General features: G+C 43.0%; 1 protein-coding gene across 1 annotated transcript in view; it reads left to right on the top strand.

Moving 5' to 3' along the window:
* Positions 1-1,192: 1,192 nt before the first annotated feature.
* The window catches only part of HHAT (hedgehog acyltransferase), a 146,985-nt gene continuing 130,298 nt past the window's right edge, over positions 1,193-17,879 (top strand). The window contains exons 1-7 of the mRNA XM_036381189.2: positions 1,193-1,316; positions 1,630-1,754; positions 3,561-3,628; positions 4,831-4,944; positions 5,554-5,748; positions 7,027-7,239; positions 9,821-9,992. Of these exons, the coding sequence (XP_036237082.1) occupies positions 1,661-1,754; positions 3,561-3,628; positions 4,831-4,944; positions 5,554-5,748; positions 7,027-7,239; positions 9,821-9,992 (856 nt within the window). The 5' untranslated portion in view covers positions 1,193-1,316; positions 1,630-1,660. The remainder of the gene's footprint in view (positions 1,317-1,629; positions 1,755-3,560; positions 3,629-4,830; positions 4,945-5,553; positions 5,749-7,026; positions 7,240-9,820; positions 9,993-17,879) is intronic.

Below are 17,879 nucleotides of genomic sequence, written 5' to 3'. Positions count from 1 at the left end.
TCAGGGGAACAGAAATATTATTTTGCAAGAGGAACTTTAAGATCTAGCAAGAAAATGTCCCATAGGATATGAAGTATTTCCCCCCATTAAAATATGACACCACTGATCTCAGCAACAGAGAGGATTAAAAGTCAGTGCAAGATCAGATGAGCATAGATCGCTCAGGACCTTTGGGATTGGAAAGTCAGTATGCTTTTCACTCTAGGAACAGTGAGGTTCATTAGTCATGTCTGCAGTGCCAGGAGGAGGAAGCACTTGCTAAAATGCAGGTTGATCCAGGAGGGAGTTGTCACCACCAGCATTTCCAGCCTCATGCTCTTGCTTTGGTGGTGCTGTTCAGACCTGCTGATTTATCAGATTGTGCCGTGATAATGGTAAAAACAGTGTCCCAGCATAAAGTGCCTTGTACTCCGGTGAGAGTGGGTGAGAAGGCTGTGAAAGGTTGTTATGGACACCCTGGAGTGGTGTGTGCAGGCTGGAGGTGTGTGTGAACCCTGTGTGTCTGCACTCTGTAGCTGTGTGCAAAACCTATGAGTGTATTGACACCCTGTAGGTGTATGCATGCCCTGTAGGGGTATTTACACCCTGTGGCTGTGTATGCACACCCTGTAGTTATGTGCACACCCTATAAGTGTATTTACACCCTGTAGCTGTGTATTTACACCCCGTAGCTGTGTATTTAAACTGCGTAGCTGTGTATTTACACCCCGTGGGTGTATGTACACCCCGTAGCTGTGTATTTACACCCCGTAGCTGTATATTTACACCCCGTAGCTGTGTATTTACACCCTGTGGGTGTACGCACACCCTGTAAGTGTATTTACACCCCGTGGGTGTATGCACACCCTATAAGTGTATGTACACCCCGTAGCTGTGTAGGCACACCCTATAAGTGTATTTACACCCCGTAGCTGTGTATTTACACCCCGTAGCTGTGCATGTACACCCTATAAGTGTATTTACACCCCATAGGTGTATTTACCCCCGCAGCTGCGTATTTTCCCCCCGCAGTGTACGCACACCCCGTACCTGCCTACGCCGACGCTGTAGCCGCGCACACCCCGTGGCGAGCGGGCTGCAGCGCCGCCCAGCGTTCGGCCGCGGGCGCGCAGCGCCGGCCACTCCGCTCCGCCCCGCTCCGCCCCTGCCGTCCCTCCGCGGGGCGGACCCCGGGCACGGCGGCCGCGGGGTCGCTCCAGTGGCGGGAGCGGCCGCGGGCGGGGCCGCCCTCCCGCCTGCGGGTGTGGAGCCTCCGCTCAGCCGGCCCAGCCCGCTGCTGCCGCTCCTTCCTCTCCCGGCGGCACAGCCCTCCTCAGGTAAGGGGGCAGCGGCCTCTCCCCTCCCTTCCCGTCTGTCCCGGCTGGGTGAGAGCGGCCGGGATCCGGTCCTGGTTCTGTCCCGAGGGTCCCGCCGGCCGCGGGCCGTGCCGAGCCCTCGGACCCGCGGCGGCCGGGCATGGCTCGCCTGCCCTGCCGATAGCTGCGGGCGGAGCGGAGCGGGGCCGCCCCTGAGCCCGGGCCCGGCAGCGAGCGCGGGCTCCTGGAGCCGCGGTGCCGTGCCCCGTGTCCCGCTGCTCGGTGCCCGTCTGCCCTCAGCCAGTACACCGCTCCCGTCTCTCTTTCCCCGCAGGGAGGCGGCCGGCGGGAGCAGCTCCGTGCCGATGCTGCTGCCGGCCTGGGAGCTGTGCCTCTACGGGCTCCTGACCGTGGGCTCCCACCTCTACGCTTTCTACGAGGCGCACCAAGTGTCCCGAAGTAAGTGTGCGACGTGGGCGGGCTCGCTCGGGCACAGCTTCCCGCCCGTGGCTGGCCAGGCTGTTTGAGTTCGCTCTGGTCGGTTTCTACTTTGTTCCTGTGCGAGGAGCCTCCGTGTTCTTCCCAGCTGCCAGCCTGCTCTGTGCGAAGAAGCAGTAGGCAGATGCCACCTGAGCTGAGAGCTTTGTCCCAGGGCTTTTTTGCCTTTAAGTGCTAGGACTGCCCTCGGTAATGCTGTACTCGGACGTGGCTGTCACGGAAAAGATGAGGGAGACCTCTGAAGCTCAGCTACTCAGATAGGGAAAATTCAGGAAAGTTTGGTTTGAATTCTCTTGTTTTCCACGGCTAGTCACCAACAGCCCCTTGCAGGTGGGTGGTTCAGAAGCAGCTGTGCCTTCTGATGGTACTTGCCAGGGTCTGAACCTAGAGAGGCCCTAGGGCAAGTTGGTGCTCCCTGCCTGGAGCTCTCGTCCAGGACTCAGAGCAATGGTTGGGTTGTCTGTAGAGTTTTGTGGTCAGCTTGTTTCCAAACACCTACTTCTGCCTTGTGTAACCTCTTGGTACCTGCTGTGGTGGCTTGGTTTGGAGCTGTGGACCTATGTATTGCAGAGCAAGGGCAGGATTTTAAACAAATTAAGTACAATTTGTAGATGAAAAGAAGCTGTGTTATTGCACATTGGTATTTAAATGGAAATAAAGGTTGTATAAAAAGTATAAAGGTTGTATAAAAGTATAACAAGCTACAGAGGCTTTGCAGAGAATATATATTGCATCTTATTAGGCTTTAATTAACAAAGTTCTACATTAATGACTACCTGGCTCTTGAAGCACTCAAAGGAAGAACAGAAGTGCCAGATAGGCGTTTGCAGAGCAGTGGAAGAAGTTCTGTTGTTGGAACCCAAGCAGTTCCTCTGGCTGCCCTGCAGGACTCGAGCCCCTGCCCAGGGGGCTCAGAGACTTTGGCATAGAGCCCAAGACCCAAGACCCCTGTGCCTTTGATTTAGCCTTTAGAAAAAACAATTACTAACCTTACATGAAGAATTACATGCCACGAAAGTTTAAGTAGAATGATAGTGAATTTATCACAGAGTGAAAAATAGATTTTTGGGGTTTTTACAATGGGGGTTCAGGTGGCAAGATGGAAGAATCTGGGCGTGTCTAGCCTTTCTTCTTCTTGGCCTTCATCTTCTGCTGTGATGTTGGCCCTTTTAGATTGGTTTAGAGTAGAAGCTCACTGTCTAACATAGATGATAGTTATTGGAAAGTAATTGTAAACATTGTACACGTAGTTTTTAGTATTCTTTGTAACTGGGTACAAAGCTATGCACCCATGGTCCTGCACCCAGCAAGTCTTCTGCAGAAGTGGCAAAGTGTGGTGGCAGAGTGCTCTAGAGGCAGCTTCTCTGAGCAGCTCTTCCCTGTTTTGGCTGTACTGGCCACTCTTGAGTCTGTGTCCCCCTTCTGCTCTGGTGGGAGACACCAGGCAGTTCTGGAAAACAGTGAGTGAGGATTAGTGCAGGTCTTGTGTGCTAAAAGGTGGGTTGCTGCTACTGTCCCTGTTGCCAGGGGGAATCAAAACACTGGTTCTGGGAAACTGCTTTGCCACTACTATGGGGCGCAGCTGTGGTGCAGCTGGGCTCCCCACCTAGTGAGCAGGGATGTGGAGAGTTGCCCTTCCCTGGATATGGGTATCCTCACTGCTGGAGACCACATGGGACGGTGTTGCTCTTGAGCAGCAAAGAACCCACCCCTGACTCTTCCTGCTCTGGCTGCTGTGTCCTTATCAAAGGTTTGCTCTTCCCTCAGAGTATGAAGCTGCAATGGACAGAAGGTTTGGGCTGGACCCAGGGACTCTCTTTCGGGGGCTAAAAAAGGTAGGAGGGGTGACAGTGCCTTGCTTTGTGGGAATAATCATGCCTCCATGCCCTTTGTGCATCCAAGCTTCTGATTTAGCTTTAGAAGTTTATAGTAACATGCAGATTTGGATCTTTATAGTTAATTTTAGTCTGATGTTTCTGATGGGGAAGAGAGACTGGCTGGGTGTCTCTGGATCTAATAATCAAAACCAAAGTTCTGTTCCTTTTCTTGATCCCTGGCTTAAGTGTTTATCCTTTGCTATGTATCTTGATAACCCTCTATTTTACTGTTTGGCCTTAAAACTCTGATCAACCTTGACACTTCTTGCGCCTTCTCCCCCTTTTTCTTGTTACTGGGTGATTTGGATAATCCTTAATGTCAATTAACATGTTTTTCTCTTGGTTGGCCTGTAGTACAGCATAGAGGAGAACGGATTTTAAGGTGTAAGGTCTTAAAGAAACGTAGTTGGTATTAAAAAAAACCAAAACTAAAACAGTAAGAAAACTGGCAGTCCTCTACCCCAAACAAAAAACCACATCCCTACCCCCGCTTGCTTGCATTTCTTAAAAAGTTTGTGAGGTCAAAAGCAAATAATGCAACTAATCTTAAGGATTGCTTACACAAAAGCAGGAATGCATGTCTGTGTAAGTGTTTTGGTGTTTAGGCCTGCCATCAGTGCTGGTAATGGACCTTTGATATGTGCTTTTTAGAAAGCTTTAAGGCAGTTGAGGTGAACTTCTAGTAAGGCTCTGTATTGGACATGGGGCTACTGGCTGATCCCTCTTACCTAATTTAGATAAAAATCTCCTGCCACAGGTAACTCCAGCTGGCCTAACTCCATCTGATTGCAACTAGGCTTTGCTGAAATGGGGAGTTACACTTTTCTTCCAGCAAAGTACCTTTCTACTGAAGTTCTTGGTATTCCAAGGCAGAGCTGCTCTCTGAATCCCTCAGGAGAGCTGAAGTTGCTCAGCTTCAGCACCAGTGTGAGGCTGAGGAGTCACTACACCATCTAAAGCTCTGTTTTCTTGAACTTTGCCCCATTGGAAGTGAAAATGGTGCTGAGTTCACTGCTGTAAGTGATCCAACTGGATTGCTGAATTGGTATTCCTGAGATGTGGGAGTTCTGTTGGGTACCACACAGCAATGTTATTTTGGAGGTATTCCTTTGTCCCTTATGGCCAGGTACACATAGTGACCAGTTCCCTTCATGCCACAGGACCCCATGGACTTTGAGTGGAGCTACTGGGTTGAATGGGGAAGGGAACGTATTCTTTGGCTTCTGGCTGGTCACCTGCTGGTATCACAGATGTCCAGGCTCTTGGTGGAGAAGGTATGTAGGGATTTTTTTTCACAGTGGGGAGTTTCTGATGGGTTTGTTTACTGTGGCCATGGGAAGCTATGCAGTGAGGCCACTGGCAGCAGTAAATCTCATGCTGTGGTGTGTAATTGTGTGTGGGGGTTGGTTGCCTTAATGTTTGGAGACTTCAGCCTCCAACCTCTAAAAGCCTCTGTGTTGTTTTAAGCCATTAAACAGCATAGTTTGATTTGTACACATAAGAGGGGTGCAGCTGTTCCTTTATGATGGAAGTATGTAAAGTGATGGCTGCTTGGGTTTTGGCATGATTGCTAAATGATTGTATGATTGTGGGAAATGATCTGTGTGTGGTGTCACACCTGCTAGTCTGAGGAAGGAAAGGAAGAAGTTATGCTCTCCCTCAAATTAGTGAGGCTCTGGTTTTCACGTGATGCTACTACAGAAACATCTTCCCTTTCACTTTTAGGGTTACAGTTGGGTTTCTGTGTTTTTCATGTGTGTTCCTCACCTGTTGACTATATTTGTCTCTACTGCAGAACCTGTGTAGGTAGCACAGGTATTGAGTGCCTTTTTTCTTTAGAAATAATTAAACTAAAAGATTGTTAACTTTTCTTTTTGTGACAGTATAAACCATGGTGCTTGATGGTTTATGGAATGGCTGCCTGCTGGTTGTTACTGGGAATCAAAGGCTTTGCTGTCATTTTGTTACACGCAGCTATTTCCTTTGCTGTGGCTCAGTTTCAGCTGTCACTCCTGACATGGTTGTGCTCCCTTATCCTTCTGGCCACTTTACGCATACCAGCTGTGGAAGAAACCAAGGTAATGTGAGAAGGACTAATTAAGCATCAAATTAATTATGGTGGTGGTTGTCTATAGTGGCATCTATCTCTATGGCAGCATACTGTGCCTTCAGTTGGTATAAGCAGGGGTTGGTTTGAGGAATCCTAAGCAGTAGCACTGCAGTGACTTGTGCTGGAGCTTCTCCAGTTAAAGTCACATTTCTCTATTGTAGTGGCCAGTGGCCAGTGCGTTGGAATAAAAGTATGTCCCATGATGTGTGAGTGGTATTCAGTAGCACTGGAGTGTGATACTACTTCACTAGTGCTCTATTAGACACATTTCATTGGAACTCTAATCATGCCAATTTAAGGTGCTGGGTTTTGGGATTGTATCGAGGAGTTACTCAGGTTAAGTGTGCCTGTACTTACTGGTGACTGTGACTTCTGCAGGGAGGAAGACTTTCTCCTACAGTTTGAGTTGTACAAATGAGTTACTTGCATCAATTAGCTGTAAGCAAGCTCAGTTTTGCTCTTTGTCTAGTGGCTTTTTCTGGGTGGTACAGATACGGAAAAACCGTTGACAAGTTGTGAGAAAGTGTCCTGTTGTATTTCATTGGACCAATGGGAAAAACAGTACATTTGTTATAAGGGTTGTTGCCCTGATGTTCAGGGGGAGGGGGAATGAGTGTGTAAAATCTCTTTTTGTGGTGTGGTCAGTTTTGTGATTTGCTTTGCTGAGGAAGGGGCCCACTGCAATACAAATTGTCAGTCAGCCAAGTTACATTTGCTGATGTTTCCAAGTTTTTTGCCATGACTGGTTTTTTTTGCTGGCCAATGTGTGATACCAAGTGTCAAAGAATCAATAAATGCTCAGTAGTAACATTTTTCCAGCCTGAAGTTTTCTCAGGAGTGACTGATTCTCTTTACAGCCGTAGTAGTCCCTTGGCTATCAATTGTGTTGCCAGCTGGTTTGAATATTGTAGTACTGGACTAAATCTGAGGTAGATAATGTTTCATTTATGTGAGAAGAGCTCTCCTGCTGTCCTGGTACTTCACAGCCTGACGTGTTTCTGAAACCAAGCTGTTGTCTCTTTATGCTGGCTGCAGTAGCTCTGGGGGACCTTTCTCCATCAAAAGTCAGTGCTTGTTGTTCATATGTTTACTGCTGTTCACTTTAGGTTCTTGTTCTCGCTGCTATTGGCTTTAGTTTCTTCCTGCTGCTGACCCCAAAAGCTGAGATCTGAGTAGACATTGCTGTCTTGCCATACAGAAAGCACAGCATTGCACCATCATGATCTGGCTTTGTTTTGTTTTGCAGAGAAGGTGGTACGACACTGAAAATGAATATTATCTGCTGCTCTTCACGGTGTCTGTCCGCTGCCTGTTCTGCACTAGCTTCAGCCTGGAGTACTGCTGGCATGCACCTAGCCAGAAGTCATCCCACTCCTTCCCCTGGATGCTGGCATATGTGTTTTACTATCCTACATTCCACAATGGACCCCTTGTGAATTTTGATGAATTCAGTAAGCAGGTAACAGTGGTTGTTGTTTGGTTGTCTAAAGCTGTCTTCCACAGAATTATAAAATCCAGAAATAATATTATGGGAATGTTACAATTTTGAGTAATCATGAGAACTTTTGTAATGTCCTGGATATCAGCTTTTAACATAAACCTGTCTCCCCAAGTTCTTCTGCTTCACAGGATGCTCTCGTCTGACATCAGGTTCATCCCTTCAACCCGGGAGCCAGTGACATGCTTTGTTACAATTGGAGAGTGCTCATAATTTTAGCATGCAGCTTCTGGACTGTTTTTTGTTTTCTTCTTCATCAGGTGAAATAAAGCTAATGTCTTCAGCATAAGCTTGCTCTTAAATCTGAAATGGATTTCAGAGCCACAGAAAGCTGATAGATTGTATTGGGAATTCCTGAAAACTCCAGTTTCTCCTCACATTGATGTGAAAACAGCTGATGACTTACTAGGAGCACTTTGCTTCAACTGACCAGCTTCTTTAAAATATAAAACCTACAAACTGTACTGAATGCTTTTCTTAGTCCCTTGCAGGCTTCTTTTCAAGCCTGCTTTTTACATGATGGGAGAAGTCCATGTTTTCATCCTTTATTGCTTTCCATATTTTCTTACATACTTGAGTAAGAAATGGCATCACAACCTGTTACATCTATGGTTAAAATTATTGTGCCAAAGTAGAGTAGTGAACACGTCAAACCATAAAACTGCTTTTTCAGTTTATGCATAGAAGCCTAGGGATTGCTTGCTTCTGTTTATATTTGGGAATTTTCTGTTGAAGCCAAAGCAAATACGGGGCTTTATGAAAGTGAAACTAGATTCCAGTGGATCCTTGAGTGAAAAGTCCTATGCTCATTTGTTTTCTCTTGCTTTGGAAGATGCAAGGTTGAATGTTGTTATCTTGGGCTGGATATTGTGGGAAAAGTCCACATAGACTTGCATAGAAACTGAGGTAGTATTTTTTTACTAATTATTGTTTTGTAGCTTCTGAAGTGTGTTAAATTCTAACTAAATCCTTGTACACCAGGAGAGGGACAGTTGTACTTTCTTTCCAAGCACTGTTTCAGAAGACCTATGAGACTCCAAGCTGAAAACAGCTTGGGGATAGCTGATAGGAAAAATTGGGGGAGCCTTGCTTTGAAATTTAGCTCACCTGATATGGCTCAGCAAAGAACTATGCAAAGAGCACATGTATTCTTGGTGTAAGAAGAAAAAGAAAGATTGAGAATAATATGTCTGTATTTGCAGAAGGTTCTCCTTAAATATGTACAGATATGTGTGGTTAAAGCCATTAAAAAGATGGAACAAACTGAACAACCCTAATGTGTTTGCTGAATGGTATTGTCAGAGCTCTTACCTGAGCAGAGGGTATTATTACCTTGGCAGATGAGATCAGAAGAGGGTTTCCAAGGATGCAGTGCCCAGCAGTTGATTCAAAATGCACAATACAAAGAGAATCTTTATTGATGCTCTTGTAAGAGACCACTCTCAGAACCCCTCAACTGAAGCTGAGCCTGGCATGAGGGTTCCTGCTGAGCACATTGGAAAGCAGAAATTCTGGAGCTGGAGACAATGGACTGCTGTATGACCCAGAGAGTGTAACAGCAATTCTGGCAATTGGCATCCACTGCCACTTTGTCACTGGCCTTGTGGAATTGCTGAGTTGAAGCAAGCACAGCAGTTCTAGACATGGATTTGAAGGCCTGTTGTGCAAATCCCTGTGATAAATGGTAGTCTCCAAGCTTTCACATTGTCATGTAGCTGATACAAAGGAGCCCTCCAAATGAGTGTGCATGTTAACTGTACTGTGCTTGGGACTGAAGGCCTGTGCAGATGAGTTGGTTAGTTCTCTTGTATGTGCTTTTTTGGGAGCCATTTAGAGATTGGAGAAGGAAATGTTGCACACAATAATGGATCTATAACGCATGGCTGAATTTTTAGGCAATCCTGTGTTTCTGGTTTTTGATTCTGTTCTCTTTTAGTGTGGAAAGGTGGTGCAATAATAATACGCCAGCGTGCTTACTGCAGTCAGCAGTCTCAGAGTTTGGAGCTTCTTGAGAAGCCTGTCAACTGCAAGCTTTGCCTTATTGGATATTTAACTTGCACTTCCATTTTCTCAGCACATTCTGTAGATCTTGCTGACTTTGGCAATGCTATGGGAGGAAAATTAAGAACTGTCCTCAAGTCATTGATTCTCTGCAGATGGTAGAAGTTGGAGATATTTCAAGAGTATGCAGTTATTGTTCCTGTTTGGAAGGGCTGCTTGGAAAACCTTCTTCTTCCTAGCTGTAGTTTCTTTAATCTTTTTATATTATCTCCAGAGGTCAAGTTGCAGGAGTTAAAGTCTCGTGTCTGGATTCTGTTCAGGTTAACAACAGTTGGCCTTTTTTACAACAGTTAGGTGCAATGTACATACATGTTTGCCTTCTTGTTGGTTTCTACTGCTTACTGAGATTGAGAATGGAGAGACTCCCTCTACAGAGTGTGTGAGGAATTTCTAAATGGTGTAGTGAAAAGTTCCCAGGATAAGTATTTTGAGTAAAATGGTCAGTTTTGTGCCAGGTAACTTCTTTGGATTTCTTCTTTAGATGAGGAGACAAGAAGCTTTCAGTGTGAAGACCAATCTCATCATCTTAATTGTGGGCATAATTCGTATTTTCTTTTGGTGGTGCCTGGCTGAGCTGATGATTCACCTCATGTATATCCATGCTCTCTACAGTAGTGCTCTGCCTTTGGAATCTGCATCTTACTGGGCCTTGGGTGAGTATAGAACCAATAGCAGAAATCTTTCTTCTTCCCCCAGTTCAAGAAGCCCAGTCTGCACCTCTTTAATGTCCACTTGTAGGTACTTAAATGCACATTATAGCCAGCCACTATCAGAAAGGTGGTCTACGGACTCTTAATATAACATGTGGATTCTCCATAAGCTTAGTTGAACTTACTGAGCTGCTTCCTAAATTAAAAAATATTCTGTACTTTTTCCAGTCTAGAGTATGTCCCTAAACTTTGGTCTAAGGTGATTCTCCCACTCAAGTCATAGAAGTGGACACTTAAAAGGAGTTTATTAATTGTGGAGATGAAGAAGGGGAGATGTTAAGAATGATTTTTATCTCCTTCTGATTGATATTTCTATGCATTCACATTGAAAAGTAAAAGGACAGAACTTGTAAAAATAGTAGAAGGAAGGACTTGCAAATAAGGTAACCTGAAAGTAGTAGTCAGTGCCTCTCAGTTCTATTTTGCTGCTTGGCTTCCCCCACTTCTACCTTGTCTGCAGCTCCCTGGTATTTCATTAAAATGCCCAGCTGTGAGGAAAAGGAGTGCTGACAAATGCAGTGTAAATCAGCAAAAGCTTTAGATGATGGTATGTAAGCAACTGGCATATGTGCTTGATTTGATTCCTGCCCCCACTTCCCAAGCTGTCTCACCAGGTAGGAAGGAAAAAAGCAAAGAAAGTCCAGACCTTAAAACTGGTTTCTGAAAAAGCCTTGGTGATTTCTGCCTTGCAGGAAGTATCCCTTGCACCAGGGATTGATACACAGACTGGTATGGAGCTCACCTGTGTCACCACAGTGTGTGTGTGTGTGTTGGAGAGCACTTGGACTGCACTGGGCTCTGGTCAGCAGAGGGCAATGTGAGCACTCTGTGTGTACCCATGTGTGCATACATACACACTTGATACATGTTTTAGTATATAATTTTGATATCTAAAAAAGGGCAAGGGCAGATGGAGAGCAAGAAAGGGAGAGGTATGCCTCAGTGGTTTGTTGTTTGTTCCACTCCTCACTCAGTCACTGTTTAGAAAGGGAGTTCTGAGTTTCCATTTTCTATTCTAAACATCAGTTCATTGATGAGTTAAATCTGTTAGCTCCTCGTGCTTGTGTGTGTTACAAAAAGCTGGCCACTTGATAATGCAGGGAAGGCTCCAGAATTAGGCATGAAATATTCCAGCAGTGGTGCTACTGATGGATTCCTCCCTCCCTTCAAGACTACCAGTGTTGCTTTTATAGGGAGGGGAGAGAGTTATGTTATAGACAACGGCTAAGTTGTCTGTGTATTTATTTGATGAAATAAAGTGTGTTATTCCTAAGAATTAAAATACATTTTGAACAGAGGGTTAGAGAAGGTGAAAATGCCTCAAAGCAACAGGAGATGAAAGCCACTGTTAGAGCAAGTTTGGACTGTAAAGGTACCTATGTCAAATTAAATTTTTGTATTCTAACAAGCTGCTTTGAATCACCTGCCTTTAGGACAGGTGTTCTCAAAGTGTAACCCTGTTCTCACTGAGCTTTGTTTTTGTAGTAATCTAGGCAGGTATTTATACTATAAATGAGATTTTGAGCTAGAAGTTGGTCTCTTAATGTTTTCTCTGCAGGTTTTATCACATTGATTATATAGGTTTTCTTAGACTCAAATCAGTGGTAGGCCACTGTTGTGACTTGCTTTAGGGAACTACCAATATATGAGTATGGGTACTGGAAATAATTTACTTTTAAGTCTCACTGGACCCTTATGGATCTCAGCATGCTTCTACACTAGTTCCTGTACAGAGCCAAGCTCTCTCCTCTGTCACTTTGCATGCTGTGTTATTGGAACTAATTTCATCAGATAACTGAGTCTTAAGACCAAAGGAGCAGCTTGCTGTTGACTCAGGAGGATTATCCATGGTATGTAAGCCTTTCTGCACTGATGGGGTTTGTTAATTTTGGGTGTCCTGTTTGACTGCAGCAGCTTCAAAACAGCATGGAACATCTATTTACACTGTGATGCCTGGCTGCCCTGATAGCCTGGTAAACTTAAGGGAAAGGCTGTGAGGCTGTTCTTCACTCACTTCTAATTAAGGAGCTTATATCCGCTACTGCATTTTTTTTTCTGGGATAACTTTGAGCAATGGGCAGTAAATGCCAAAAGTGCAGGCAAGGCAGCACTGCTGTGAGGTTTTGCTCTCAGCACCTAAGGGTGATTTCAGTCTACTCCTCCTGACTGTGAAGCCAGAGTGTGTTCTGCATCCCTGTGTGGTGTTCCTGTAAGGTGAGGCAACAAAGAAATAAAAAAATACTCCAAAACTAAATCCTGAGTAACAATGCTTGTTAAAAAATGCTAGTGTATAACAGTGCCATTTATGGCCATGTAAAGCAGAAATGCTCAAGTGACCTAAACTAACATTGCTAAGGGCACACAGGTATAAAATTAAAAAATAGTAGGAGAATGTAACCCAGCAGTAGGAGAAGTATTTTCTCTTGTATGGATGGAATCAGAGGCAAATGAGTTTCTATAAGCAGCAACATACCAAGTGGTGCAATATAGCTTTTCAGTAACCAAATATCAGGTGCCACATCCAGAACAGAATCTAGAATATGATTGGGCTGTGTCCAACTCTATGCCTCTTTGCTATATATGTATGGTCCTTCAGTCTGTGGAAGGGATGTGAATTTCTGAACACAGAATTAATTTAAAGATGCCAGCTGTGCAATCACAGAACTTTTATTTATTGGTCCCAGGAAGCCATTGTTTGGAGCATGTGAGCATTTTCCAGCATTCACAAATCATTGTGTCTCTGTTCACAAATGTTTGTGTCTGTGGATGGTTAGTTGTTGACATACTGAGCAATATCAGGGCATTTGTGCATTTTAATGATGACTATCAAATGCAGTGCTTAGTAGCAATTCTGTGGTTTTGTGTTGGTGCTGCATCTCGTTCTGGTAGCATCAGTCAGACTGGCTGAAAGAATTGGATGCTTTCAGAATTAATGACACAGCAGGAAGACTCATATTCCATGGTAATGGAAGCCATGATAGTTCATTCTTCTCAGTTTTAACATTAATTTGGAATAATTTTCTGCCTTTACATTTTACAGTGTAAAATGTAGATTTGCAGGCACCAAGAATAAAAGCCACCATGAATTCCAGTAATCCCGTATCCTGATGAATTGCAGCATACCAGAACAATAGCTACACTGTGCCAGAGCAGAGGTTCATCTGTTCTACAGAGTAATTTTTGGATATGCTATGTAATGAAGCAAGAGAAAAGAAATGAGTAAAAGACAGGTAGATTGGTGATCCTTTTCAATGTCTGTTCTTCAGGCTTCTGCAGCTGAATGACAAATTCACTGACATGTGGTAATGGGGAGTTTAATAGCATTGGTTGAAAGAGCTCAAATTGAAACAAGTGATTCTTTTTTTTCTTTGCTATGACAACGTGGACTATCAATGGTAAAATTCACTCTGCTGAGGTACATTCTATTGTATAGAAACTGAAATGTGTGTTGCTAGGTCATTTGTGTGTTAAGTCTGATTCTGAAAATGCAGATGTTGGAAGAAACACTGCTGTATTTCCCTGACGAGCCTTCACATTTATCCTGGTGATTCAGCACCATCTCTTTATCCCTGCTCATCTGAGCAAAGCTTCACATCCATCTGGCAAGGTGCAGGGAATGATGGAAGACAGAAATGTGTATGAAAATACGTTGTTGAATATACTTGTTGCACTGGATTCATCTTAATAGCTCTTGTAGTTGTGAAAATATATTTTGCTAGGAATCTGTCTGTGCTTTGCCAGAGGTGTGTGATGTATAGATGTGCATCTGGGCTGTACACACCTGGTGGAATGTTGGGAATTCCCTGTGGGTTTCATGTATCTGTCCTAACCAGGTGCAGTCCTTTTGTTCTAGTGAAGCATGCACAAGGTAGTGTCAATTAGCTATCACTGTTTTAATTATTAACTAGGCTCTACTACTTCAAAAGGGTAATTTCATATGAGGGGTATGTAAGTCAGTCTAGAATATGATCTGTTCAAAGGTAGAGCCACGTGGCTTAATCTGTAGTTGCTGATCTCATGTTTTATTTTGTTAGAAGAAGAAATGTTATGTATGTTCTTCTTTGACACTTAGACCTACAGAGCAATCTGTGTAAATTGGATGTAGGGTTCTGGTTTTGATGTGTTTGCAGTTTTTTATGATAAATCCACAGATGGGAAGTAGATTTCAGAGTTCATTTTCAGAAGCATGCAGCATTTTGCTATTGAAATCAGGGGATCTGTTCATCTAAGTAGTAGTGAAATACTAAGAGGAGTCTTAGATTTTTTCCATCTGGAAGATAAAGATAACGAGAAATTGATGAAATATTTGGATCTTGAGGTCTGTTTGAAAACTGGAAATATAAACACAAATCAGAAAACTTTGATTTTTTTTTTTCTAGAATATTAAGTTGTTCCCTGTTTTGTAGAAAGAAGTGTTCATGTGTGTAAGTTTTCTTTTTCTAATCTTTCCTGTAGGCTAAACTTCAAGATCCTATTGGCAGTTAACTTGCTTCTATGACTACTTTTCTTTTTACTCATGCATATTGTGGCTTAATCCCAGCTAGAAACTGAACACTACACAGCTGCCCACTCCTTTTCTTTTCTTGGAGAGGTGGGAAGAGAACTGGAAGAATAAAACTGAGAATTTATGGATTGAGATAAAGACAGTTTAGTAGGTCAATTAAAAACTGCATGCACAAGCAAAGCAAAACAAGGAATTAATGCCTCACTTCTCTGGGCAGGCAGGTGTTGGATCTGCCCCAGGGAAGCTGGGCTCCTTCATGCACTATGGTTACTTTGGAAGACAAGTGCCATTACTCTGAACATCCCCCCTTTCTTTCTCCCCCAGCTTCAGATGCTAAGCATGAGTATATGGTATGGGATACCCCTTGGGTCAGCTGTCCTGGCTGTGCCTCCTCCAAGCCCCTTGTGCACCCTCAGCCTTCTCACTGGTGGAGGGTGAGGAGCAGAAAAGACCTTGACTCTCTGAACTCTGTAGTAACAAAAGCATCTCTCTGCTTTCATCAATACTGTTTTCTGCACAAATCCAAAACACAGCCACTGTGGCCACACTGGCCACTGTGAAGAAAATTAACTCTATCCCAGTAAAAAACAGTGCAATGTGATGACTCTTGGGTTTTTTAGAGAGCCTTTTCCTGCAAGTATTTTCTATAATTTTCTAAGAACACAATGCTTACAGTAGATATTTTCATATAATGGTTTGGGTTGGAAGGGACCTTAAAGATCATCCAATTCCAACCCCTTTGCCACGGGCATTCCTTCCACTAGACCAAGTTTCACAAAGTCCTTGGGAGTATTCATGGTAGGTGTCTTTAAAGCATGTGTGCTTGAAAAGCCTTCTGGTTTACTTTAACTTGGAAGACCTGTCTATGCCTTGACTGAGAGTCCCTTGACAGTTCTGTTTAGTCTTGTTTAAGTAATTTCACTTTGGAACCTTTATATCCATTCATCTTTCTCTAAAAATAAGCACTTAGCCTCCAGGACAAACACTGTGGTACTTTCCTGCCACTCCTCCATCCACAGAAGGATATTTCTTGCTTCTTGTGAGCTGCTGGAAGGCTGAGATATTTTGAACTTGGTGATATGGCCCCAAATTCTGAGCTGTTAGAAATGTCTGCTTCCTATTAGACTTCTGCCATGTGTCAGAACCCTTTTGAAATGTGACTGCATATTCATCTCTGTTTTCTAGTGGAACCTGTGCTGGTACTTGACAGAAACAAACATCTCCAATCAATAATGCCATAGGGTCAATGTAGCTGCAAAAAGGGTAAAGTTGTGATGTTGTGCTGATCATAAAATTGCCTTCTAAGTTACAGTTGACCATGACTTTTGGTGTTGGCTTAAGGACAGAAAAATGTCAAGTGTGATTTGTAGTATCTGGATGCAAACATTTTCTTGTTTGTTTATGAAAATATTCTGTTTGTTAACTTCTGTCAAAAACCACCAGTTAGAATTTTGAGAATGTGTAGACTAAAATTAAGTCATGTAAATATTCTAATTTGTCATGATCTTTGTTTCAAAGCTCTATGCAACTTAGGAAATGCAGTTCTGCAGTAAACTTAAGGTTAAGGAAAATATTTTAAGGTTTTTAAATACATTTTTAAAGCATAGGAAAGCTTAGAATTTTTTAAGGATGGGAAGATGATAAATTGAAAATACCAGCTTCTATAAAAGTAAATTGCTTTAGTCTGGGACTTCAAACAGCTTGACTGTTGAAATGCATGGGATTAAGATCAGGTACTTTACCTTGATATTTTATCCCTTAACACATCCTGTTTTAAAAAAAATAATCTCAACTTTGAATCCTTTGAATTAATTTATTCTGGAGAAAAGATAGAATCTTGGCAGTACTTTTTCCTCTCAGCTGTGTTATAATATACATTTGATATGGCTTGTTTCCAATTTAAAATAATGCTCATGTGTGTGGAGGAATTATTATATGAAAAATTAGAGAAGAAATTATGTGATATTGTTAATGAATTTGATTGTTAATTTCATGCTTCTAAATCGGGTGAAGCAGTCAGTTTGCTTCTGGCTACTTTGTGCAAGTGAGTGAAGCAAATGCAAAGCAACTGGAGTGTCTCAGGTATGCAGGAAGGTTTGAAGCCTGTGCCTGTTGCCACTGCAGCCCAGCTATTGTGTGGCTGTGAATCTTGCCCTTAGTTTTCCCAGTGTGGCCAGAACTTTCCTACTGCTGGCATGAGCCCAAGACCAATGAGAACTTGATCTGTGTACTTTGATAGGGACCTTTGTGTTGCTGTTTTTGTGAGTCTTAGAATTTCCACTTGCAGAGTAGCTCCTGTGCTGGGTGTGACTGTGATGTGATGTCTGTGTTTAAGATGCCAGTGCTACTGAGCTGCCTGTTAGTTACAGTAATGATAACCTACGTGTGTGTTATTGGAGAGGGTGAAAATGCCTTTTTTCCCCAACTTGCATATTATGACTTCGTATCCATGAACTCAATCTTTCATCATTATATTTAAAATCAAATGTATTGATTTTTTTTTGGGTCTCAGACTGGAAGCCTGTTTCTAAATACCTTCCCATCAAGCACAGCCAAAAGATTTTGAATTTTACTACTACACAGACAGCTGTGATCTTCATAAGTGGTTTGTGTGGGTGTCAGTGTTCAGCTCTCCAATGAAATTTGTCAGAAAAGAAATGAGACACTGAATGAGAAGGGAATTAAAGCAGAAATTTGGCTGTACAGATGATTTAGCAGTAATCTAATGTGGAGCTAATTGGCTAGTATCCAAATTGTGCTTCTGATTGTTTGTTTTCCTCCAGGGGAAAATGTTATTGAATACTTGATGCCTGCTGCCCCGAAGTAAAATAACATAAGCTTCATGTCTCAGTATTTTGTTCTAACATCACTTTTTATCTTGTATGGCACAACTGTTTCTTATCATGTGCATGGATTATGATATCAAAACTGAAAATGTTGTACTGTTGTAGGAAAATACTGGCCATGTGTAGGTCAGCAGGAATTTTGCATTTGACATTATTACTGCCAGAATTTCACTCTAGTAGATGAATTTTTAATGTTTAGTTTTTGGTTGTCATCCATAGTATACTCATTGGTCAGCAGAATGCAATAGAGATGTTTCCCCCCCCTCAAAAAAAAAAAAAAGACAGGTTACTTAAATGTTCATGGAGTTGTACTGCTACAGTCAGATTAAAAACTTTGTCTCCAAGGACAGTCTGCTGGAAGGCTTTAAAAATGTGTTGAACGTCTCAAGTCCTTCAGTCAAGTTAGGTAATATAACTGAGCAAAAGCAGAGCACTGGGGTAGAGGAGATGTAGCAATTGCATTTTATAATTTTTTTCTGT

Source organism: Molothrus ater, chromosome 3 (genome assembly GCF_012460135.2).
Source record: "Molothrus ater isolate BHLD 08-10-18 breed brown headed cowbird chromosome 3, BPBGC_Mater_1.1, whole genome shotgun sequence".
NCBI lineage: Eukaryota > Metazoa > Chordata > Aves > Passeriformes > Icteridae > Molothrus > Molothrus ater.
The sequence above is the reverse complement of the archived record's forward strand: the minus strand, read 5'-3'. Positions and strand labels throughout refer to the sequence as shown.